The 24922-nt window shown below is 44.3% G+C and overlaps 1 protein-coding gene across 2 annotated transcripts; it reads left to right on the forward strand.

Annotated features, from left to right (window-relative positions):
- Nucleotides 1–3338: 3338 nt before the first annotated feature.
- On the forward strand, nucleotides 3339–24700 carry paip2b (poly(A) binding protein interacting protein 2B). Of its 2 annotated transcripts, none has more exons than XM_083640734.1 (4): nucleotides 3339–3591; nucleotides 14037–14203; nucleotides 19395–19577; nucleotides 22065–24700. In XM_083640734.1, the coding sequence occupies exons 2-4, from the start codon at nucleotides 14048–14050 to the stop codon at nucleotides 22119–22121; spliced, it is 396 nt and encodes a 131-aa protein (XP_083496860.1). In that variant the 5' UTR covers nucleotides 3339–3591; nucleotides 14037–14047; the 3' UTR covers nucleotides 22122–24700. The 2 variants fall into 2 exon arrangements, with proteins under 2 accessions (XP_083496860.1, XP_083496859.1); XM_083640733.1 differs by lacking the exon at nucleotides 3339–3591 and adding an exon at nucleotides 4963–5102.
- Nucleotides 24701–24922: the final 222 nt, after the last annotated feature.

The raw sequence follows: 24922 nt of genomic DNA on the forward strand, positions 1-24922 counted from the left end.
CTGGTTAATCCAGGTGAGAGAGAGAACAGCCTGGTTAATTCAAGATTCAAGATTCAAGATTTTTATTGTCACTCCATGGTACAAGTATCACGTGTGAAATTCTTGTGCTGTGGACTCCGTTTACAACATAGTGCAAATAGTACAAATATAACAAATATAACAGGGCATATGGGTGCAAAAACAACAAGAGACACAACAAGCATAAGGCAGTATAGTGATAAGACAAGTCAGAGACAGTGGCATATTCACTGCACATAGGTGCACGTGTCGGGTGCATACTTTAGACGTGCTTAAACATTTTAAATTCTGCGTATTTGACATACAGGTGCAAATAACATATTCCTTATTAAACATACAATTAAACTCGGCATTTTAAATTCGGCGTATTTGACATACAGGTGCAAATAGCATATTCCTTATTAAACATACAATTAAACGTTAGACATACGTAATGGTAGCAGCTACAGTACGGTACAGTGCGGCTACTACACTATTTGTGTATGTTGAGGAGTCTCGTGGCCTGCGGGAAGAAACTGTTCCTCAAGCGATTTGTGCGTGCTTTCGGAACCCTGTATCTTCTCCCTGAGGGTAGCAGGGAGAACAGGCTGTTGTGGGGATGGTTTGTGTCTTTGATGATCTTCAGGGACCTCCTGAGGCACCGCTGTTTATACAGTTCATGCAGATCTGGCAACTCACATTCTGTTACGTGCTGTGCCGCGCGTCTCACTCTCCGTAGCGCCCTGCGGTCCATGGTGGTACAGTTCCCGTACCAGGTGGTGAAGCCGCCAGTCAGCAGGCTTTCAATGGTGCCTCTGTAGAAGTCCCTGAGGATTTCTTTCCTTAGCCCAAATTTCTTCAGGCGCTTGAGTCCGTGTATTCGCTGTTGGGCCTTTTTGACGACAGTGGCGGTGTGGCCGGCCCAAGTCAGGTCCTGGTGGATATTGACTCCCAGGTACTTGAAGCTGTCCACCCTTTCCACCACTGTGCCATTGATGGTGATTGGGGGGTGTGCGCCCCCCCCCCTCCTGTAGTCTACAATGATCTCCTTGGTCTTGGAGACGTTCAGAGAGAGGTGGTTGTCCTGTCACCATTGTTCCAGGGCCCCCACCTCCTCTCTGTAGGCCGTCTCGTCGCTCCCCGAGATCAGCCCCACGACTGCTGTGTCGTCTGCAAACTTCACGATGGTGTTAGAGGTTTGAGTCGCCACGCAGTCGTGGGTGTAGAGGTCGTACCAGAAGGGGCTGGAGACGCACCCCTGGGGCGCTCCTATGCTGATGGTCAGTGGGGAGGAGGTGAGGTTGCCCACCCTCACCACCTGGCGGCGGTCTGTCAGGAAATCCAGGATCCAGTCGCACATTGCTGTGTTAAGTCCCAGGTCCTTGAGCTTGCATACCAGCCTGGAGGGTACTATGGTGTTGAATGCTGAGCTGTAGTCCACGAACAGCATTCTTACGTAGGTAATCCAGGTGAGAGAGAGAACAGCCTGGTTAATCTGTGAGAGAGAACAGCCTGGGTAATCCAGGTGAGAGAGAACAGCCTGGGTAATCCAGGTGAGAGAGAACAGCATGGTTAATCCAGATGAGAGAGAGAACAGCCCGCATGGTTAATCCAGGTGAAAGAGAGAACAGCCTGGTTAATCTGTGAGAGAGAACAGCCTGGGTAATCCAGGTGAGAGAGAACAGCCTGGGTAATCCAGGTGAGAGAGAGAACAGCCTGGTTAATCTGTGAGAGAGAACAGCCTGGGTAATCCAGGTGAGAGAGAACAGCCTGGGTAATCCAGGTGAGAGAGAACAGCATGGTTAATCCAGATGAGAGAGAGAACAGCATGGTTAATCCAGGTGAAAGAGAGAACAGCCTGGGTAATCCAGGTGAGAGAGAACAGCATGGTTAATCCAGATGAGAGAACAGCATGGTTAATCCAAGTGAAAGAGAGAACAGCCTGGTTAATCCACGTGTGAGAGAGAACAGCCCGCATGGTTAATCCAGGTTTTAGAGAGAGAACAGCCTGGTTAATCCAGGTAATAGAACAGCCTGGTTAATTCAGGTGAAAGAGATAGCCTGGTTAATCCAGGTGAGAGAGAGAGAACAGCCTGGTTAATCCAGGTAATAGAACAGCCTGGTTAATCCAGGTGAGAAAGTTCTAATCCCTTTATGATTTTAATTCCACTTCAGTCATGAAAAGCAGATGCAGATGAAGAGAGGAGACAAGTCTGAAGCCTTGAGACAAGAGACATGGATTGTGTAAATAATTGTGTCGGTTTACAGCTCGAACACACCAGACGCCTATCCTACGCTGAAGCAACGCAGCGTGGAGGCAGTTTCATTTCAGCTAAATAACACTCCAAAGTTAGGCTAAATGTTAGCAAATAAAACCTTTCTCCATCCTTCCGCACTCACTGCCACTGCCTCTTGGCATCTGCATCTCTGTGCCAGGTGTTTTCCTGGTCAGCCTATTTACTCCAGTTGAGAAATTTTAGATAAGAACATGAACATCTTCTTGCATGAGGTCCATTGTCTCAACAACACCAAACTAGTCTGGTCACGCTTTACGCCGCTTTTGGCCATGTAAACCAAGGAAACAGGAAACAAGTGCGCCAAAAAAATGGTCTCTGTTGCCGACGTTACGTTAACTAGAGTCTGATCAAAAAAAAGTTTCTGTATTGGCTTAAAATATGTGATATTGTGAATCTGCGATGTTTCTAAAATAACTTGTTCAAAAACTTTGTTCGGTACGTCCATTTCTTATTCAGTTTCCGCTGCTTGTTTCCTGTCTAGGGCGGGCTCTAGGCCGGAAACAGGCCGAGTGACAAAATCCCTTGTAAACGGAGACCAGACTCTTTCTCGCCGAGAAGAGCCTGGTGACGCGAGGTTACACCAAACAGAAATTATTTTAAATTCAGTTGAAAATCTCTCCCAGGGGAGGCTGCCCTCAGGTCCCACTCACATTGAGGAATAATCTCGCCCGTGGTCGGGTTGGCCCTGAAAAAGCATTTGCACGCCACTGCTCACTCACACGCCAAATGATTGGCTCTTGTTCACTTCTCTTCTCCTCCTGTCGCTTAATTCCTCACCACCACCAGTAGGCTTTAAGTTGAATCTTCATCTGCTGAAGGACGGGCAGTCCTGGCTAACAAACGGACTGTCAAATTATAACTCGACCTATTGATTACAGCCGATTACAGCAGGAAAAGGGGGTACTTTGTTTACATACTACGTGAATGGGGAAGAAGGGCGGGTCGTGTTTTAGTCTTAGCCAATGGCACCGGCACGAAACTTTGACTGACGTAAACGCGCACCAATGACGAAACTGTACAGCTGGACACAAACGGAACCACGTAACAACGTATTTTCTTCTCGGCGAAACCGTGAATTTCTCCATTCTGTAGCCAATAACGGGAGAAAACGGACAAAGGACACGTATATCTTCTTAGTGTAGCGGAGATTACCCAGAGTATTCCTGCAGTGTGCCTTATTCTCCTGGCGTCGGGAGGGGAAAGGAGCCGTGTCCCCAATAGCTGACTTGGCTTGCATTTTTACGACGGATTCTCCCCTATTTACACTTGAACTTGTCCGATCAGTCTGTTGTTATTGGTAAGTAATGGGGGTAGCTAGTTTTGGCTAACAAAAACAGACAGCACTAACCATTTCAGCAAGTAAGGGACTTCAATTGGGTCGGGTGACGGGTCCCTCCTATCCAGTGTAGTATTAAATAATAAAAGATGGTGTAAACTATGACCTCCAGTCGCTGAGCTATGGCTAACAACCCCCCATTTAAACAAAAAGCAATTGGGCTACATGCGGTTTTCTTTAAGACCATGCTATCTCCATATCACTTGCATCAGTTTGCATGGTGTTTGTTTACTATGTGGATGTACCTCACAGACTGGAAACGTGAGTAAAATCTATTATCCGAATGGATTTATCCTCCACTACATTTCCACTCACATCTTAACATACAGAATGAGTTATGTCGTGATGGGTTAACATTGTCAAGTTGATCCAAACATGCAGTTTGGGGGTATAATTTGCATGTTAACCAGTGTTGCTTTAACAGGCCCGTGTACTTGTTTAAAAAACAAACCCAATCATCCTAATTGTTCATAGTTATAATCTGACATACCACCTCCAAAAAACTGCTTATATTTTAATCTGACTAGCTCGATCATTTGTGATTAATCGAGACACTGCTTTTACCCTTAAAGCCACGCAGGCATTTTGTGTTTTGGAAGAGACTAGAGTAGTGGTTCTGGGTAGGATGTTTGTTCATGTGCTGCCTTCAAGTGCCCATTGTAAGCGCCGGCGTCCGAACTAGAATGTGGCATTTACGTTCCTTTGGTCAGAAATAACACAGTGGATTAGCTATTTAAGTGGCACAGAGCTATTTTGTATTGCAGTTTCGGGACGACCTTCATTACATATTTTATAGCAACAGGAATGAACTCGGTTAAATGCTATTTGCGGCTGTTGTCTCTTCAACCTCAGACTACATTCCATAAGTGCACCATTGCAGGTCAGGCGACGATCTTCTTGCATGTTTTAGTGGGGGTTGCAAGGAAACCCCAGGTGAGCATGGAGAGAACATGCAAACTAGGCTACGAAAGGCCCCTTTTCACAAGATGGCCCACCTAGGCACTAGGCACCTAAGGCACGAGGAGATAACCCAGTGTCAACAGTGACCCAGGTGGGAATCGAAGGACCTTGTTGCTGTGAGGCGACACCAGAAACCAAAAGTGGAAATACAATTATACAATGCTATAAATGAATAACGTCACATTTGCATTCTGTTTACATGTCATTCATGTTTTCTTTCTCTAAATAATTCCACATAACGGCATCGTAGAAAAATCCCACTTCCCCAATGTGTGGTGTAGTGGTAAATCCGATATTTCTGACAGCACTTGAAGGCAGCACTAGACCACATGACCGACCCAGCTTTTTACGTTAGCAAGGTGGCTAACTGGATTTAGCTAATGTGTGAGCTACGTAGCTAGCATCGCAGAGAGAGATCCCACGAACCAAAAAACGCGAACACGCACTCTTCGCTGTGCAATAAGTTTTCTGTAACATTGTATTTTGAAGTGTCACCGAGAGCACAATGCCAGGTAACTTTAATCTAACATTTGAATTGCGGCTGTTGGGATTTTCTATGTAATTTATTAACGTGGAATTGTAACATTAGTCCTTCGCCCGTGTCTTGTTTTGTTGACCTGGTTCCGTACAGATGCAGCGATACTGCCATGCTGTAGCAGCGTGCTAGCTGCTAAGGTTAGCTGAGCAGGGCTAACGTTACTTTGTTTGGCCTGACGCATCAAGGCGAAGTGAATGGAGCTTGACCTCAGTGCATGATTACGTGTTCTAGAGATTAGCTGTACTTCCATCATTTCATATTGTTTCTGTTCCTGCTCACACTGATATTGAATTATAATAATTGTTCGCTAGCCAGCCACCCGACCCTTTGTTGCGGGGATAGTTTTCACATCAGGCCCTTCCATTGATAGTACAGCTATCTATCTCTGGCTATTTGCAGCCACAGTAAGCGAACTAGCCACTTAGCATTACCTAGGCTAAGCCCGTCCAATCCCATTTACCAACTTTTCAGGTAGGCCTGGCTACCTGGCTTAGCCTGTTAGCCCCCTGAAAACGTTAGCACTGCAGGCTACAAGCCACGACGACGCTGCACATTACATAATCCCTTATGAAGCACTTTAATCTGGGTGTTTCAAAGCACGTATGCACAGTTGATGTAGGTAGCGAAGGCCTCACACACGTCCGCCGTACATGTCTTCCAGCCTATCTCGTTCAGCAGATGTGATCTTTGTTGTTTTTGACATTGAATCTGAAGCCCTCATTTGTTAGGTCTGGTGTTTTCAGTGTATTTGGTTTCTCTAACGTTCCACGTTTGTGAATAGCACATGATACTGTAAATAATACAGGGTTTGTCCGAGAGTTTATCAGATGACACCAAGTATCAAATTCTGGACTCCTCAGCTGACCGACCGAACATTTACTAGCATAATTTAATATTTCAGCCCTTTTAACTTATTTGCAAAGGATATTGTAGTTTCCCATAGCCTGGCCTTACCCAAAGTTTCGTTGTGTTATTCTAATTATATCAGTAGGAGTTAATGTTACACTACTCTCCACAGTTTGCCAAGTGTAGATAGGATTATGAAGAGATATATTATCCACCAGTCCAGGTTCATTCTAAATTTATAATTCAGGTCCACATATTAGTCATAATTTATTGTCACAGTCCCGGAGAAACTTCAATAAATTATCAGTGATCATTTATCACCCATGTTCCTTCGGGTTTTAGGGGTGAAAATGGGGACACAACTCCCAATCACCTGTAAATTGAGATCACATGTAAATTGAGATTGCTCTCCTCCTCCACTGTCTCCAGATTGTGTGTTGGAATGATCTCATTTCTGTACATAATGCATCTCCAGGTGTGCAAAATATGTGATCCACTCTCCCTAGATGCCAGTGGATTTGAAGGAGGAAAGTGAATGCCAAATAACATGTATTATTCATATTGATGATGCAAAATGAAATGACACAAGATACAAAGCTAGCAAAATGGATGTCTCCTTAACATTAATTTGTATAGTACACATAATCTGCAAGTGGTGTAGTGACAATGAGAAGCATCAGGCAGACTCACTCCCCTGCCTTGAGCCTAGAAATACTAGATACACTGAGGAGACTGGATATCAGAGGAACATCCAATGAGAGATATTCCCATAATCTGGAACTAGAGTGCAACTGAAAGTGTTACTCGCATCAAAAAGCTAATGTAGCCTTAGAACTAGAGGTTATTATTAATTAGTCACTCATATTTAGGGATGGGTATCGTTTCATATTTTTCGATACCCGTGCTAAAACGATACTTCTAAAACGGTACCGGTGCCTGAAACGGTACTCAAAAAAAAAGGTAAAACATATTTAAACCTATTTTTTTATTTAAAGAGGGTGTAAAGAGGATTTCAAACAATAAATTTATGTGTTATGCCCTAGAATGTTAGTGAAGGTGCGTGCAGCACCAGAGGGTAGGGTTGGCACGATGGACGATGGCATCGACCATCGTGATGGGCCGACCCCCCATCGACCTCTGAGCCTTCTACATCGGATCATCGTAATTAATTATATGTTCGAATTAAAATTGTGCCGTTTTAATAATAAAAAAGGCCAAGTCCACTTACCGTGACGCGCGGGGGACGCGCCAGCGGCATTAAACGAGCGTACCCAGTTCAGTTCAGGAAAGCCTCCACTCCCGCTCCACTGCTTCTCTGAACTGGGTGCGATTGTTTAATGTCGCCGGGGCGTCCCCAGCGCGTGAGAAGTCGGCTGTGTTGTGAAAACTTTTTAAGACAAAGAAGAAACTTCATGTTCTTTCCTGTTTTCAACCCAAAGTGAGTACGAAAACAAGTCTGTAAATTTAACTCGCCTCTTTCCAAAGTGAAAGTTGGAGTCGCTCCATACTAGATACAGCAGCTGCGTTTCTCTAGCCATTTATCCTAAACTCTCTAGGTTCAAAAGCCCACGCAAATCTAACGGTATATCAGCCAGTAATTCAGTCAGTTTTCTGCCAGCTAGCATTAGTTAAATTCAACACACACACGTTGTTGGTGAGGATCTGTAACGTTAACGTTATTTGTTTTGCGCCATTCAAATTGCTGGTAGTGACAGCCACTGCCCACTTCAGTCGCCTGGCTCTGTGCTGTAGCACAGAGCAGAGGCTAATACCCTACCCAAGCCCGCTGGTATCATAGAGCTCAGCTGTCCTGTGTTGTTAACGTGAACGCATTGCAGCGGCTAGCCAAATGGAATTACAGCAACGCAGCGACTTCATAAATAATTAATTATTCCCCCTACCCGCGACGATGCCGTCGTCCAAAACGATGTTTCACTGTAAAACAATCACGATGGGTATTTTCATGACATCGCACGATGCACAACCCTACTGGAGGGCGGTTATTTCACTCAGCAGCTCGGGCATGGCACCTAAATGAGGCACCTAAATCTGGGTTGCAATTCGGTACCAGTAGTATTGGTTGTAAAAGTACCGGTACCATATTGGTACCTTGTTTCGGTACCCAACCAACCCTACTCATATTGCAGTATTTGTTAATATACACAGGAGTTTTATGTCCTCCACGTCATGGAGTCCTAGTGCAGATCAGAACCAGGGCTGCACAATTAATTGAATCGCAATCGACTTCGCAAAATGGCCAAGTGCAATATCCAAATCGTAGTGGCCTGCAAGTATTTGATAACGATAAAATGTGTCACAACGTTAACGTACCATTAGATGAAGCATTGTGGTGCTACAGAGATGCCCCGGCCTACAAATCATATTCTCCAGACGTAAGGGAACATGCTTGTTTGGTACAGACCCCAGTAAAAATCACATTTTATTTTTTCAGTGAAAATGAAATACAAAAAAAACCATTCCCAATTAAATCGTATGGCAATATCTGTCAGTATAATCGCAATATGCTTTTTTTTTTTGCATATTGTGCAGCCCTAATCAGAACCTTTATTCTTCCCTATTGAAATTAATCAAATCATGTTCTGCTCACAGGCATAACGGTAGGATGGGCCTTACTAGGCTCTACTAACTAAATATTACATAGTGACCAACACATGGGTTATGCAACATCAACATGTAAGTGCTACATGCAGTACATTAGGCACAGTGCACACTGTCCCCGCTGTCCATATTTATGCGCGCACACCAACCACGAACCCTTGTGTACTAGTCGCCGGAGGAGAAGCTGTGTTTTCCGTGACCCTTTGCAACTGTGGTGAAATTTCTGTTTAGTGTTAGAAATCACACTGAACCTTAAAAAAAAAAAAGTAAGGATCGCAGGCATTTTGGACAAAAATAGTTGTAGTTTGCTGTGCAAGTTGATGTGAGAAATGTGCGTTGTTATAATCTATAACATTTGCAGTGTAATCAGTTTATAGGCCACAGTAAAAAATAAACAGACAAACGCGCGCGCACACAGCGGCAGGCTTCATGCACGTTGAGCATTGATGGCACATTTTTTGTAGCATACTTAAAGCTGTGTAGAGTAGCATTTTGGCCCATGGTCGTCTATTGCAAAATTACATCCCCACCTCCTCACTCTCTCTCACTCTTCCCTGCTTATTATTTGTCTTAAAGGCTAACATCACATCGTTGTGTAACTTGCTGTGCAATTACACCGTCATTGCCCAGACACACACACACACACACAGCTGTAAACCAAGCAGACACACCCCCTTTTGGCCATAGTAGTAAGTTAACCCGCATAGATTATACTGTACATGTTTACTTGTGTTTGCTCTGTCACCCTATAGCGAGCAGCGCAGCAGTCTGCCTTGGGTCAAGTCTGTGTTGTTGTCAGGAGAAATCCTCAAAGTAATATCATTTTAGGGGTAAAGCATTTAGTGGCCAGGCGTTTTGCAATCAGTGTAAGCCAATGCAGCGTCCTCACATGTCTAGCATTACAAATGCGTGTCTGTGTCAGGCAGACCCTGGGGGCTGTGCGGGGCTAAGTTGACATTCTAGGTTTTACACATTCTTTCTTTTTTGCTGCATGTCCAGAAGGCCAGAGTTGAGTCATGACAAGCTCTTTTGTCTATGGGAGGATTGTCGTCACTGGAGTAGGTGTGTCTCACCGTGGCAGTACTAAGTGAGAGTCGTAGGAGTGCTCAATCACGTCAAATCTCATATTAATACCCCCCCAAATGGAATCATCATAGCATATCGCCAATATTATGGACATTTAATTTCACTGAGAATGTCCACTATAGTTGGACAGGCAGTGAAATTGTTTTGTCCCTCAATTCATCAGGGCTAATACTGTTGGACTGTCTTTGTAGCAGCATGCCTGTCTTCGTGTGGACTGCCTTTACGCCGTAACAATTACAGTAGTAGGTTCAATGTGACATTTATCTTCTGATCACGCCCTGCTGTATGAAGTGACAGATCTGGACAAACAATCAATACATTGCTACATTGGATCTTCAGAATAAGATATAGAAAGGTTATGATTGACATGCTATGTGTTTGGGTGGAAAGCCAGTGTGCACCCAAGCAGTGAAGAGATGGAGAGGGAGAGTAGGAAAAAGTAATGCACACACAGACGGGAGATGCATAACAAATCCGGTCTCATAAAATCTGATCTTTAGAGGCAGATCTCAAAAGTCACATGCAAATGGCAAGTGTAAACGTAGCTAGGGAAGTGGACTGCAGGAGGGGGATTGTCCGAGCAGCTCCACCGGGCAGTGGGCAACATGACCCCATTTACACCTGGTATTAAAATTATCTGTATTTGCATAACTTGTCTACATAAGGAAAAATGCATGTTAATGCAAAGGTGTGAGCGCACATAGCAGGCGTTGCAATCTGACTCGCTTTGCGATTGGATCTTGTGAGTCAGGGTCTAAATGCAGTCAATACATTGTGATCACGTTTTGAACAAAAATGTCCTGACGTAGCCGTCCACTCAGTTAAACTGAAGCAATCCAGCATCATCTAGTCCTGCTGTTCATCGCCACGTCCTCCCAGCCATATAGTGATTGTGACTGTAGTATGGTTCACAGCAGCTGCAAAGTCTGCAAACACGATTGTTCGTGAAAGACGCCCCTTTCCTCAAACGGAAAGTAAATACAAGCTGTACAGTATCACGTCACCCGCCATATTTGTTTTTGATGACAGCGCTGCCTCCTCGTCTGCTTTGCATAGTGCCCATGAAAAAAGGAGATCTAATCTCAATGCAGACCATGAGAACACAACACATGTAAATAAATAACAGGTATGAAGGCAAAAAAAAGGTTTATTTTCTAGATGGCTTATCTACATACAGATGACATTTTAATGCCAGCTGTAAATGGTCGTTTTCCTTGTTGGTCCAGGAATTCACAAGCTCGCTTCTCTAAGCCTTAGCCCTTGTTCACACAGGACGCCGAACATAAACAGAGCTGAAGCCTGAAGCAGGCACAAGCTTGAACGTATACCTAATCATTCACACAAGAAGCCTTCTATTTTCCTCTCAGCGCCTACTCTCGCGCCTTGAACCTGCCCACAACTCCCATTGACTTCATGCCTGGCTTCACGCTTGGAAAATAGGCGTGACTCCTGAACGATCGCTTGAGGCGTGAGCGTGGCTTCGGCGAGGCTTCAGCGTGGCGCACGTCAGTGGTGTGAAGGGCCTCGCCTGTTAACAAGGATGCCTAAATGAAACTTGTGGGTCCAGCGTAGGTAGGGCTTAGGTTGAGCATTGCTTCGGCGTCCTGTGTGAACGGGGGCTTAACCTTTTTAGGCTACTGCTGCCCTCTTGACTTGAGACCTCACACCTCATATCTGGATGTTTTTCTTTAGGTCAGAAAAATAATTTGGTGACCCACCTAAGCTTAATAGTCAGTGGAAACCTTGATGTCCAATCTGTGACCACTTGACTATTCTGTGCTGATCGCACTGTCCTCCACTTATATTATATAATTAATTATATTCTAATCTACTCTAATGATATAATACTTGACTGTACTCTGCTGTATCCTGTTGTCATCATGGCACAATGTTTGAGTTATTAGCCTAAGCCACATTATTTCACACTCTGGTTGATTCTATTAAAGCCTGTGTGAATGGAATGCGGTCTTCCTCCCATCTATCTGGGGCTGGGCCAGTGTGTGTGTTACAGGTGAACATCTATCTGGGGCTGGGCCAGTGTGTGTGTTACAGGTGAACATCTATCTGGGGCTGGGCCAGTGTGTGTGTTACAGGTGAACATCTATCTGGGGCTGGGCCAGTGTGTGTGTTAACAGGTGAATAATTACAGACTGGCCTTTTAGTGTAGCGCTGCCACTCGAGCATAATTAAACCTGCCGCCTTTTGACTATGATTATGAAGTGCCATCCTTAAAGATGAGCTGAACCCGACGGAACCCAAGTGGTGCGTGGGTCGGACTCGGAGACGTTTCAGACTGAAAACAAACCTTGTCAGAGATGACAGAGGGTTGAGAAGGCGGGCCATAAGCATGTCGATGATTTGATTTGACAATTCTGGGGACTTGATTTGGCGTTGGCCAATCCTGGCGTGTTCTGCCCCCAAATCGAGTGGGATTCAGCGTGTGGCGCTACAGATCCGCAGAGAGAGAGTGTACCAGGCAGTCAGCTGCTTCCGTGTGGAGCGGAGCGGACAATCCGATGCATGAGTGCTGCCTGCCTGCCTGGAATCTCCGAGGGGCGACCCCTTACGTTAACGTTATCCTGGAATGCGAGTTTAACGAGCCAGTTGCATGTCTTTGCATTCTTAAACATTACAGTTTGCTTTATTTTGTATGTTACATACCATTGGCCAATATATTTGTTAGTTTATGGGCTAGAAATTCTGCCAGGTTACAGACACTAGGCTCCATTTTCTCCTTCATTCCGAGGAGAAGATTCTCCTGAAATAAAGATTGCTTGACAGCTGCCATGTTGTGATGTGATTGGTTGAATTGTGGCAGAAATGTGATAGTACTATGTGACGTCAGCAAACTGTAGATTACTGTTGTGAATGAAATCTTGAAAAATGAACTTTTGACGTGAAAAAGTGTGGAAAAACTAAAATTTTATTTTGGCATACATTATTAAATAGGAGCACTGAATACCCTTTTAGCATAATTGCGGTGTCTTCAGTAAAAGATGCTTGTAGAAATCACAGGGTGGGGTCATTTTGGTTTTGGTTCTGGTCTGCGACCCGTGCTCAGTCTTGGGCCCGTTCCGGGATCACTTCCTGTAGGCGTTGCAGTTTAAGACCCGTGATTGCAATGGGAATTGTTTTGTGGTGGGGTTTTTGTGAGCACTGAGGCCCCAATGGTGAATTTTCACGGTCTTCACTTTGTCTCTAGCTGTGGGGGGTAATTTCCCAGCTGTAGCTACATGAATATAACAAACACGAGTAATTTGCTGAATCTGGTGCGGGGCTGAAAGAAGTTGAAGAAGCCATGCCTCAGATGGGGATCGTGTCAATCTTACAGCCAACCAGGCCCAGCTGTGGGGCAGTGAACAGGAGGCGAACCTGTGCCAAAGTTAACTTGGCTGTGCCAAAGTTAACTTGGCTTTAAGCGAGGAGTTGTGCAAAATGGAAGATTACAGAGAAAGTACACATGGCGTGCAGTGTAGGAATTTAGCCAGGGGAAAGGGCAAAAATGCCCCCAAGAGATCTCAGAATGCCCCTAAAAACCATTGTCCAGGGGCAAAAATTGCCCCGATATTTTGATAATTTTATTTTCATTCAATTAATTTAATTTCCATCTCTTAACACACTCAGCAACTGCATGCTGGTTGCCAGAAGACGACGATGAAGAACACACAAACAGTGCTGTTGTTCACACTACGCTTTAGCAACTTTATGCACTAATTACTATTTTTTAAAGTGCCCCCAAAATGTTATAAATGCCCCCAGTTTTAGACGGTGGGGGCAAAAGTTGCCCACAAAATATTCCTACACTGTTTTGGGGTATCGTCTTTGTCTGATTTCGACAATCCTTTCAGTGTGCTGCTTTGTAAGTTTCCCCTTTTTTATTTTTATTTTTTATTTTTTATTATTATAGTTAGGGATGCACGATATATCGGCAATCATATCGGTATCGGCCGATGTTAGTCATTTTTTAACATATCGGTATCGGTCCGATGTTACAATGTTAATATCGGTTATCGGTATCAGCCAAATTCTTCACATTGAGATGAAATAATGCAGTAAATCTATGATTTATGGGCTTTTACAAATGTTTTTGAAATAAAGAAATGCATTACTTTTTCAAATTCAGTGTTTACATGTGTTTTTCAGTATGTACAACATTTTATATGTGTTTTTATACAGATCATATCGACATCGGTAAATATCGGTTATCGGCCATAACAGCAATGTTAATATCGGTTATCGGCATCGGCCAAAATTTTCATATCGGTGCATCCCTAATTATAGTGGTTCTTCGCCTTATCCAATAGTTCCTGCTTTTTCTAATGTCCTGACCTGTTCTCTAACTATCTTCCCCCTCCAGAGCCGGCTGAGATGAGCGGTCCAGAGGTGGCCAAGACACCGGGAGGCGGGGCTCCGGGGAAGGAAGGAAAGGAGCCGGTGGCCAATGGGCACGCAGGAGAGGGCGGCGACGCCAACCCCTTCGCCGAGTACATGTGGATGGAGAACGAGGAAGAGTACAACAGACAGGTGTGTGCTGAGGGAGGGTCGCTGCCTCCTATCTTTCAGTCAGGGTAGGGCTGGGCGATAATTCGATTTGATCAGTTATCATCTCAGTGGAATCATATTGTGATGATATGAATATATTTTAATATTGTGACACATATCTGCTGTCCGCATTGATGATGGCAAGCAAACTTTACTTAAAAACTCTCCGAAAATGAGTTATGGAGGCAGGAATATTTGTAAATTTGTTTTGCTTGACATCACACCAAACATTACCATTCAATGAGATGAACATTCATTTGATACATTTACTTGATTTTGCATACATGAACCATATTGTGATATATAGACATCGAGAAAAGTCATTATGAATTGAGGTAATATTGCTTTCAACCATACCGCCCGGCCCTAAGTCAGGGTATTGCAAAACCGTCTAATGTCTACAGTTAAATGGTTTATTTTGGAGGAAGTATATCGAGGTAGCAGCCAAGTAGCTTCACTTCCAGGCTCGGTGCCGTTTTTGCTCATTTGTGTATTTTGGACATAAAGCAGACAGATGGACCAGTCTCACACTGCAAGTATTTTCAATAGTTCTGGTCCAAATGATGCAATAGAAGCACAGGCAAACCACACGGGGTCCGCCATATTACCCAGATAAAGTCCAGGCACACACACACGCATGCACAGAGTCTTATCAAGAGGAAGCCCATCAGAGGTGGAGTCTTAACGACTTGATATATCAGCCGCCCTCATCCCCCATCGTCGTCTTTCTGCCCCCCTCTCTTCTGTCTTCATACCCCCATGCTGCCCCATTCCCCCTCCACCCCCATCCTCCTTCCAGCTCTACCTTGGCTTGGAAAATCTGTCTGTCACAATACCAGAGCCTTGACTTGGACTATCATCACTAAAGTTTAATATCTATCATCTACCAATTCAACACTACTGCCGGCTCAGTTGGATATCCATCTTTTCCGTGTCTATTGGCCCAATTCCACAGCAGCTAGTAGCGCGGTCCCGCTCCGCTCGACCCGTCAAAAACCGGCCCAGCTCGGTTTGATTTGAGGCCGAGTCGTGCTACTTTTGGTCCCTGCCTCGTCGGGGTACTTCGGGCTGGCGAGTAGGTCCCAAATGGTGACGTAAAACTCTGATGGCTACTGATTGGTCAGAGAGAATCGTGTTTACTCTGTCTACTGACTGTCAATGCAATGCTGGCGGCTGCATACCAGTTTAGTGGTCTTACCTTATCTTCTGTTATGTATATTTCCATCAGTATTTTGTGTCGCTGCCTTCACCTCCGGTGAAATAAAATCGTGGCGGGTGTTCAATTGTCTGAGAAAAAAGTCCGCTGCTCGCTCAGGGAGCTCTGTAGCTGAGTGGAGGCTGCAGCGCTCCGCTAGGCCGCAGCGGGTGTTTGGAAGCCCCGGTCTTGCCTGGTGAGAGGCTGCGGGGTAGAGGCTTCACTCTGTTGCGCCTCTCCCGTCCCCGCACAGCGCAGCGCATGCCTGTGATATCATTCTCTTGGCCGATTGTCACATTTGCCCATGTACACTGTAGGTCATTTAGAGGCACCAGTATTTCATAAACAGTTTAAAAGTTCTGTGGATGGATTTAATTGTAACGTTATGTTATAGCCGAAGGACAGATATGCGGTCGCTATTTTTAGACGACCAGCTGTGGGCGGGGGTGGGTGGGGGCAGATGATCCGCGGTGGAAGCAAAACGTCCATAGGGCTGATACGATTAGAGCCGAGTGGTGACGAGCTGTACAGGGCAGTAAAATGTGGTGGAAATGAGCCAAAAGTAAGCCAAATAGTACCATATGTTGCTCTTGGCACCAGTTCTTTTCAACTATTTTAAGCCGACTTGAGTTCCAGTTGAACACGATGATGATGAGCTGTTTGCCGATGTACCCACGTTTTCAGCTGTTTGACTCTGTTGAATTTTGCGGCGACTGTTTCAGCCTGCTGTCAAGAGCCAGACAGCGGCTCTCTGTTCCAATCGACCCACGCCAATCAGCACTGTAGCGCCCTCTGGAGGTGTTGTGGAACTTGTCGAGAATACTTGTGGAAATTGATCGTGATTAATAATAAATAGCTAAGTTAAACTCCTTCCTAAGTTAAGTTATTCTTTATTGTCCCCGCGGGGAAATTCATCCTCTCCATTTGACCCATCCTCTACTAGGAACCTTCTTAGCAGCAGCGCAGGGCCTGGGGAACAAACAGTTATTTTGCCAGTGCCTTGCTCAGGGGCACTGACAGGAGTGTTAACCCTAATGGCTAGTTCACACTAGGCGCTCCAATCCCTCGGCGAGCTGTTTTTGGAGCTCGGCGAGAACCCCTTCCTGATCAGAGGCACATCACGTTGGCTCTGCACTCGCAAATCGGCGCTCGCTTGTTAAGTGTGAACTGTCCACAGGCGCTAGCGGGGAGCTCCCCCCCCATCACTCACCGATCAGTCACAGAGGTCCGACGGATATATAGCCTGCTTGATATCTACATTACATTTACATTACGTCATGTCATTTGGCAGAGGCTTTTATCCAAAGCGACTTACAGTAAGGCTTAGTTCACACCGGGCCGGGACCCAAGCCTTGCCTACGCCTTGCCTTTACCCACGCTTTTAAATAGGCGTCCGTTTTAGTCAACGAGGCTGTGTACACACCGGCCGCCTGAGCGTGAACCCTGCGTGTACCCACGCCTTGCCTGTGCCTTGCCGATTTTATCGTTTAGGCGTGAGTTCTATTTTCAAGCCGACTAGGCGCGTGCAGGCAGGCTTCTTCTGTCAAGCCATGAAAGAAAAACGCGACAATATCCGTGGGAAATAGCAGTCAACTGAATTTCAAAATAAAATGGAGTTACTACAACAGTGTTGAGCAGAGAGAGATTGACGGGTGGCTATCACGTGGGGCTTTCTCCCTGTCTGCAAACAAATCTTCATGAGAGAATAGCGACCGAAGAAGCAAGATGGACAATGTTGTTGTGCCAGCACATATTCTTGCAAGATCACCTCTCTAAAATGTCCGACTATAGTCAGACCTGGTTATACATATCCAGCATCAATAGAACATTAAATATATCCGATTTATTTTACATATGATAATTCGGGACCACACGTGAAAAAATACAGTCCGGAGAGAGGAGAGGCGCTTGTGACTCGGCTCCAGGTTCAGCGTGCAAAGGCATGCGGTGTGATCGCAAAAGCGTGTAATAGGTTCACGCCCAGCTCAAGGTCTGCAGGCGTAGGCGTGGGTTGAGGCAAGGCGTAGGTAGGTTCCCTGTGTGAACTAAGCGTAACACGTTTTTGTCAACAATAGAGAAATCAACTAATCTAGTCTTGTCAGGAGTGTGGTCGGGGGAGAAGAGCGTAGTGAGGCAGACACGGCCAGGGTGATGTGTGCGGGCTGCAGCACGCTACGCAAACAGGCAAGTGGTCTGACTGAGGAGGTCATTCTCCGGGATTGGTACAAAGTAAACTGCTGTCCCACAACCGAAAAACAAATTTAAAAAGCATTAAGTAGCTATGCAAATCTTATATGTTTACTAAAATCATTCTATTGTCCATTTGAAACCCAAATAATATTTGAGATAGCCGTAAACTTTATAAATCTAACATTGAACCAATTTTGGAGAATGACCCATCGACTAAAGCCGTGCCAGACGTTTGCGGACTTGTCGGGGATCCTCCTGGTGAAACATCTTGTAATGTGTGATCCCCTGTCGCAGCTCAGTCATATAGTGTGAAAACCACGACGACTCAAAGACTCCTGATTACAAGACAGACTGTTATATACTGTGAAAGGAACAGAGACTGATGACTCACGCGGAACTTGTAGTCTGTACGTGCTATAACATACATGTCTTTGATGGTGGGAGGAAACCGGAGCACCCGGAAGAAATCCACGTGAACATGCAAACTCCACACAGAAAGGACATGGGACTGACCGGGGCTCGAACCCGGTACCTTCTTTCTGTGAGGCAACAGTGCTAACCACTGAGCCACGGTGCCGTTTCTGCCTGTCCTGGGCCTTCCTGTCAACTCCGAGCCTCCTCCTCCAGGGCTGAACGATTTGGGGAAAATATCGAATTGCGATTTTTCTGATGGATGTTGTGATTGGATTTGCAATCAAAAAAGAGATGGCTCAGTGTGCATGATTGATTTACTCAAATAAATGTAGAAGTCCATTTTGAACTTAAAGGAGAATTCAGGTTTTTTACACCCCGGACCTTATTTCCAGCTTAAAATATGATGTTTTACTCACCCAGAGAACTTTGGTTTCATTCTGATCGCCATAGAAGATATTCAGGTCAGAGTACATGGCCCTGGTGTGTGGTGATTCCTCGTAGACAATAGCCAGGTAGACAAAGGAGTCTGCAGGAAACTCACAAGACTTCAGCGGGGCTTGGATTCACAGACCCCGGATGAGGAAACTGAGGCTGCCCGGAGGAGACTAGATGGATTCACGTTCATTTATGGGCGAGATATTATGAGAATATGAACCACTACGTTGCAGAAAATACGTTATTTACTACTTATGCCCCGTTTTCGCCCATTTTGGCCAGTTCGGACTCCACTCTGACCTGAATATCTTCTATGGCGATCAGAATGAAACCAAAGTTCTCTGCGTGAGTAAAACATCATATTTTAAGCTGGAAATAAGGTCTGGGGAGTAAAAAAACAGAATTCTCCTTTAAGCAATCAATTGTAGCCTTTTTTAGGTTTGAAAATGGCAGAAGTTCATATAGCGATTTTGAACCCCACACACACACTAAAACTGTTCATCTGTCTCCTTCCTTCTCCCTGTCACACCCTCCCTTGTACCTCTTCCCTTACTGAAATCCCCTATACATCCAACTCCATCTTGATTTCTCCTCCCCATCCGCTGTTGTTTTCTTGCTTCGTGTCACGGAGGCCTGCTTTCAGAGTAACTGATGACTGATAAGCATCCACAGCTTAACAGACCTCCCTCACAGAGCGACCCGCCCCTCACTCCTCCCATACTTTGTCCTTCATTCCTCCCTCTACCCATACCCATTAGTGTTTTGCTTGCACCTGTGTTTACCCTGCCTTTTCGACACAAAGCGGCCCCTGTGAAAAGGGTCTATTTGGACAAGTTTCTCCTTGAAATGTTTTCTTCTCCTCCCTCTGTCCATCCACCCCCCATACCTTGGCCGTATCCACTCATCGGTCCCATTTTTCTCTCCCTTGTCTCCTCTCAGGTGGAAGAGGAGCTGTTGGAGCAGGAGTTCCTGGAGCGCTGCTTCCAGGAAATGCTGGAGGAGGAGGACCAGGATTGGTTCATCCCATCACGTGACCTCAACAACCAGGGGGTGGGGCAGCTGCAGCAGCAGCTCAACGGCCTGTCGGTCAACGATCACCACGGCAACCTGGAGGAAGTGGCGGTGAGACAAGACGGATGCTTACTTCAGGCTGGCTGTAAACTGGTTAACTCAGGACTCAGGAGTTGAATTGTTCAATGCATCACAGATGTTGTTTGGCTCTTACTTTTGTATCTCACACTGCTTTATTGCACTTCTTATTTTTCATATTTGATTATACTGGAAGTAGTGTTAATTTCGTTGACGAAAACTAACAAGGACATTTGACACGGGACTAAGACTAAAGGTCCTTACACACCGAGCACGTTTTTTTCGTGCGATTAATTCGCACGTCATATATTTTTTCGACTCTGGTTCGATTTTTGCGAGTTTTCGCTGCGACTTGAGGTTCAAGGTTCAAGGTTCAAGGATATTTATTGTCATTCCAAAACATGAAACATGAGAGGGAACGAAATATGAACTCAAGGTCCTGGTGGATAAATCAACTAGATTAACTAGGATATCATAAATCATAAGATACCATAAAAACAACTGAATACTAAGAAAGAAAAACAATATAAAAACATAAATTAGAAACATCATAAAAACAACATAATACCTGGTGTAAGAGCAGAGAAAACAGTTTAAAGTGCATGTTTCGCTCAACACGGAGCCACTCAAAGTCCATTTTGTTTCGCTCACAGCTGGCGGCATTAAAGTGCGAGGAGTGTGGCATCATTCACTACAGGAGCAGCAGATTTTAGATATATACATATATAGATATAATACATACTATGTACTATATATATAAAAAATAATATATATGTATATAATTAGATACGTAGGAAAAGTAATAATAAGGTAAACGTTATGAGAAATAGCAGCAGTATATTGCACGAGCAGCATTTTGATATATACATATATAGATATAATACATGCTATGTATTATATCTTGAATGCCTCGAATGTTCATGCACCAATCAGGATGAAGCTTGTTGGGGTACGCGCGTCACGTCATTGCACCTACAACCATCACAGGGAAATCAATACTGCCTCGATTATGAAGTGATCAGTTATAAACGCTAGCTCCAACATTATCCCACTCAAACAGATTTTAAACCTCCCGTTGCAAATGCGCACAGTTGCAGTGGCACTGTCAAACTGGACTTATTCATTTTCTGATATATTTATATTATTTTACCTCAGACACACGGCTAGCCTCTGCTCTGGGTCAATCGGCTCGCTGTAGTTATTCCACATCCTCGTCAGATGTGGTGCCAGCTGTTGCAGCAGAGACTCAAACTGCCCCACGGACATCCTGAAATATGTCCGAAAGCGTCCGTGGTACAATTTCAGCTCCTGTATCAAGCAGTGAAACTCCCCATGCTGTCTCCTACCCCTGAGTATTGGATGTACCCAGAAATTTCTTTTTTTCTTTCGTTTGCTAAGCAAAAGCAGAAGCAAGTTGTCTTCACTGGATGAGGATTCCATTGTTTTATTTTTGCACCGCCTGTGTTTTTTTTCCGCGCCTGCTTTATAGCCGCAAAATCGCGTCGCGTTTGATGTGCATAGAAAAGTCAGGACTCAGGAGTTGAATTTCTCAACGTTTATTCGCGTCGTGCTCGGTGTGTAAGGACCTTAAGACTAAATAAAAAAATAGCAGAAAAAATTAACACTAACTGGAAGATAATGTTTCCGACTTACCATTGTACACTGAAAGGATTGGAAGTTCACCAAAAAAATTAATTTATTTCATCGTCTGCTCGCCTTCCTGCCAGTTGAAACCCAGGTGAAGTTTGTCCATATAACTTCACATGTGTTTCGACTGGCCGGAGGGTGAGTAGATGGTGACAGAATTTTCATTTTTGGATGAATTATTCCTACCCCATCCCAAGAAAAACATGTTGGACCAGCATAACACTAGAATTCCTGTGACCATGTAAGAGTGCCTGCTAAAAAAAGAAATGGGATCAAAGCTAAGGAGTGAGGTAGAAGTGTGTGATCTAGGAATTAAAGGTTATTCTGGTGTTTTATTAATTATGAGTAATTCTGGATAATGTGTACTAGGGATGCACCGATATGAATTTTTTTGCAGATACCCATTACTGATAACCGATATTAACATTGCTGTTATGGTCGATAACTGATATTTACCGATGTCGATATGATCTCTATAAAAAAACATTTTTATAATAAAATTTGGTACATACTGAAAAACACATGTAAACACTGAATTTGAAAAAGTAATGCATTTCTTTATTTCCAAAACATTTGGAAAAGCCGATAAATCATAGATTTACTGCATTGTTTCCTCTCAATGTGAAAATTTTGGCTCATACCGATAACCTATATTAACATAGCAACATCGGACCGATGCCGATATGTAAAAAAAATGACTCAACATCTGTCGATACAGATATGATTGCCGATATAGCGTGCATCCCTAATAATGTAGTAAGTACAAGTATATATCATAAGTATGCTACATCCGTACACTGATTAGATGGTCATTTTTTTAAGGTTGCATGGAATGTGTTGTCACTCTTCTTTCTCTCCCTCCACTCTCTCCAGAGGAAGAGCATCTTGAATCCCGAAGCGAAGGAGTTCGTCCCGGGGAAGAAATACTAGGAGTCCCCCTCACCCCCATGGGGCCTCCGCGCGCACGCACGCACACAACCACACACCAGTCCTCGCATATTCTCAGAGACTCTAGCGGCCTCGACCGCACACACACTGATACTCACACACACACGCATGCACACACACACGTTAAGCCAATGGCGTGCTGCTGGCGGGCCCAGTTGGGGGGTGGGGGGATTTCTTTCTTTTTTCTCTCTTTGGTTCTTTAATCTTTTTATTTCCTGTTTGTTTTGTAATACCAGCGGTGCCCTACTGCGGGCGCTAGCTCAACATTGCATTTCGGATCACATTGATGATGTATACAGAGTGCGGCAGATCACATTAATGTCCCCTTGGACCTGAGGCAGCTACCAAGGAGAGATGCCAGGACATAACGTCAAATCGGTTGATAAATACAAAAAAAAAGAGGAGGACTTCATATACTAGTAACTTAATTTGTGTTGCACTTTTCTTTAAGTGCTGTTAAAAAAATATATATATATATATATACAATTTATATTGCAAGTACATTGGGGAGTTCTCCTACGAGGCGTTGTGCAGTAGCGAGGTTGGAAAATTGACTAATATTTCAGGGGACTGTATGGGCTTCTGTTGCTACTCTGTAGACTCATCGTCCTGTTCAGTCAGACCCGTTAGCATTTCCTCCTATGACGTCATGCTCAAGCTCTCTGTGACATCACAGTTCTCAGTTCTGCATCTAGCGATGCAGGTTCTTATTCGTATGTGGTGCGGCTCAGTTCCAAACCAAATAATAAGCTCCGTTTTACCCTTGTTCCCAAGTGATCGGAATAGACCTGGATAAGTGTAAACATGGCTGAGTGATAATTATTTTCCCATTTAAGGAAATCCGTGTTTATCCTATTGTCAGCTTGTAAAATATTTGGGGCGAGTTTCCCGAACTTCATGAAATCTATAAAATAAAAAAAAATCTAAAAAATATTTTATTCTAGAGCAAAGGTCAGAGCTGCGTTCTTTGGTTTCGGGAAGGAAATCTGAACCTTGAATAAACTAGCTCAACCTCCGTCTGGGAAACCCGACCTTTCTGTTCACAGCGCAATTCCCAAGTTCCATTTTTGGCTTTATGGGGCGTAGTGAACAAGCGTGTTGGAGGGACTATTCGGTTTGGAACGCACCCACCTCCTCTTTCTGCCGGAACAACTTGGTTTGTCCAGCATCAGATCGAGTGTCCATATCCAAATCAGGTTCTCAAATAGCCTCTCCTCCTTTTTTTCTTTTGCTTTTTTTTTTCTCTCTCCATGTTTTTGAGGATGAGGCGTTTTGTGTCTCTACTGGGTTGCCGTAGCCTGCGGTGTCCATTCAGTCCTGTTTGTAGGAGGAACAGCGAGGAGACGATACTGCCAAGCCCGGTCAGAATGAGGCTAGCAACCACGTGGCTGACGGTATCGCCTCCTCGCTGCTCTCCCGCGTCCTGTCCGATCAAGTGGATCGGTTTCAAGGAAGTTCTTTTTAGCCAATTGACCTCCATTGTGCGCTGGTTTCCCTGAAGCCTAGTGTCAGCATCATCTCTCCCATTGTGAGCCAATGGGGCAAAGTCTCTGTGTGAGGCTGATGCTTTTTGGGAAACCCAGATGCTAATCCATCATGAATTAACAATAAAAGCTATGTAAAAGCAGAGATTATATTTTATTTGATCCTTCCAGTTCTCTACTCTCTTGGCTTGAACATGCCGAGACAATATTGTCACATGAGATTATGGGTGGGGATACTTGGGGAACACTCCGCTGATTTTCAACCAACTTTGTATCATTTGTTTCACTTTGTATCAAATTCTGTAGTATATCAGAAAACTAAATGTTTTTGCAGGCATTCATTTAGTTTGACAGTTATTGAGAGTTTATTTGAGTGAAGTTGTGGACCAGTGATGTCATTCATGCACAAATGACATCACTGGTCCACAACCTAAATCAACTCAACAACTGTTATAAATGAATGACTGCAAAATTGTACCGTTTACAGTTTTCTGATATACTACTGATTTTGTAATGATACAAAGCTGGTTGAAAATCTGCAGTGTTCCTTTAAGCAGTGAGAATACCATTGGGTAAAATATGCAACTGTTTCATGTGTGGCACTCACCGTGTCAATATTGTCTCATGCATTGTCCCTTTAAGCATTAACACTTGTGCACTTTTTCCTCAGATTTCAAAGTATCAGATGGTTAAAGGCACTTCTGTCCACCCATGCTTTTTTCAATATTGGAGCAAAGTACTCAAGTGTTTATTTAAATAGTACAGTAGAGACAGCGAAGCAGAGTTACTTCATACTTCTGTGGGTTAAAAGGAAACTTCCTTGCATGGTGGATATGGGGACGGGCGCGCGGGCCACAGCCGTCGAATGGCACCCTGGTTAAGCCAATAGGAATGTCCGCCAGGTGGATTGTACAACATGAAATCATTTTTGGTGATTTTGTTTGAGTTAGATGACAAAGGTCGTTTAAAAGAAAAGAGGTCCAGAAGACACAAAAATTACGAATTTCAGTACAAAGAAAAAATTCTGAAAAAAGACGAATAAAGATGTTAAAGGCAAATGTCTCAATCTTCTCACTCTTTTGTTGCATTCTGACACACACTTTACAAGCCGGGTGGGTTCTGATTGGTCTATATGGCTGATAATGATGCTTTTGCCATTTCTTCCTCTCATATACACCACGCGTACATGCCAAGCTCTTCTCCATCAGGAAGGATGACTGGCTAGCTATAGACACACACTTGAATGTCTGCCTTGGGTGCTTGCCAGTAGATGGTTTACTGCTGTGGTGTGACTCATCC

This window comes from Poromitra crassiceps (assembly GCF_964638095.1).
Source record: "Poromitra crassiceps genome assembly, chromosome: 7".
NCBI lineage: Eukaryota > Metazoa > Chordata > Actinopteri > Beryciformes > Melamphaidae > Poromitra > Poromitra crassiceps.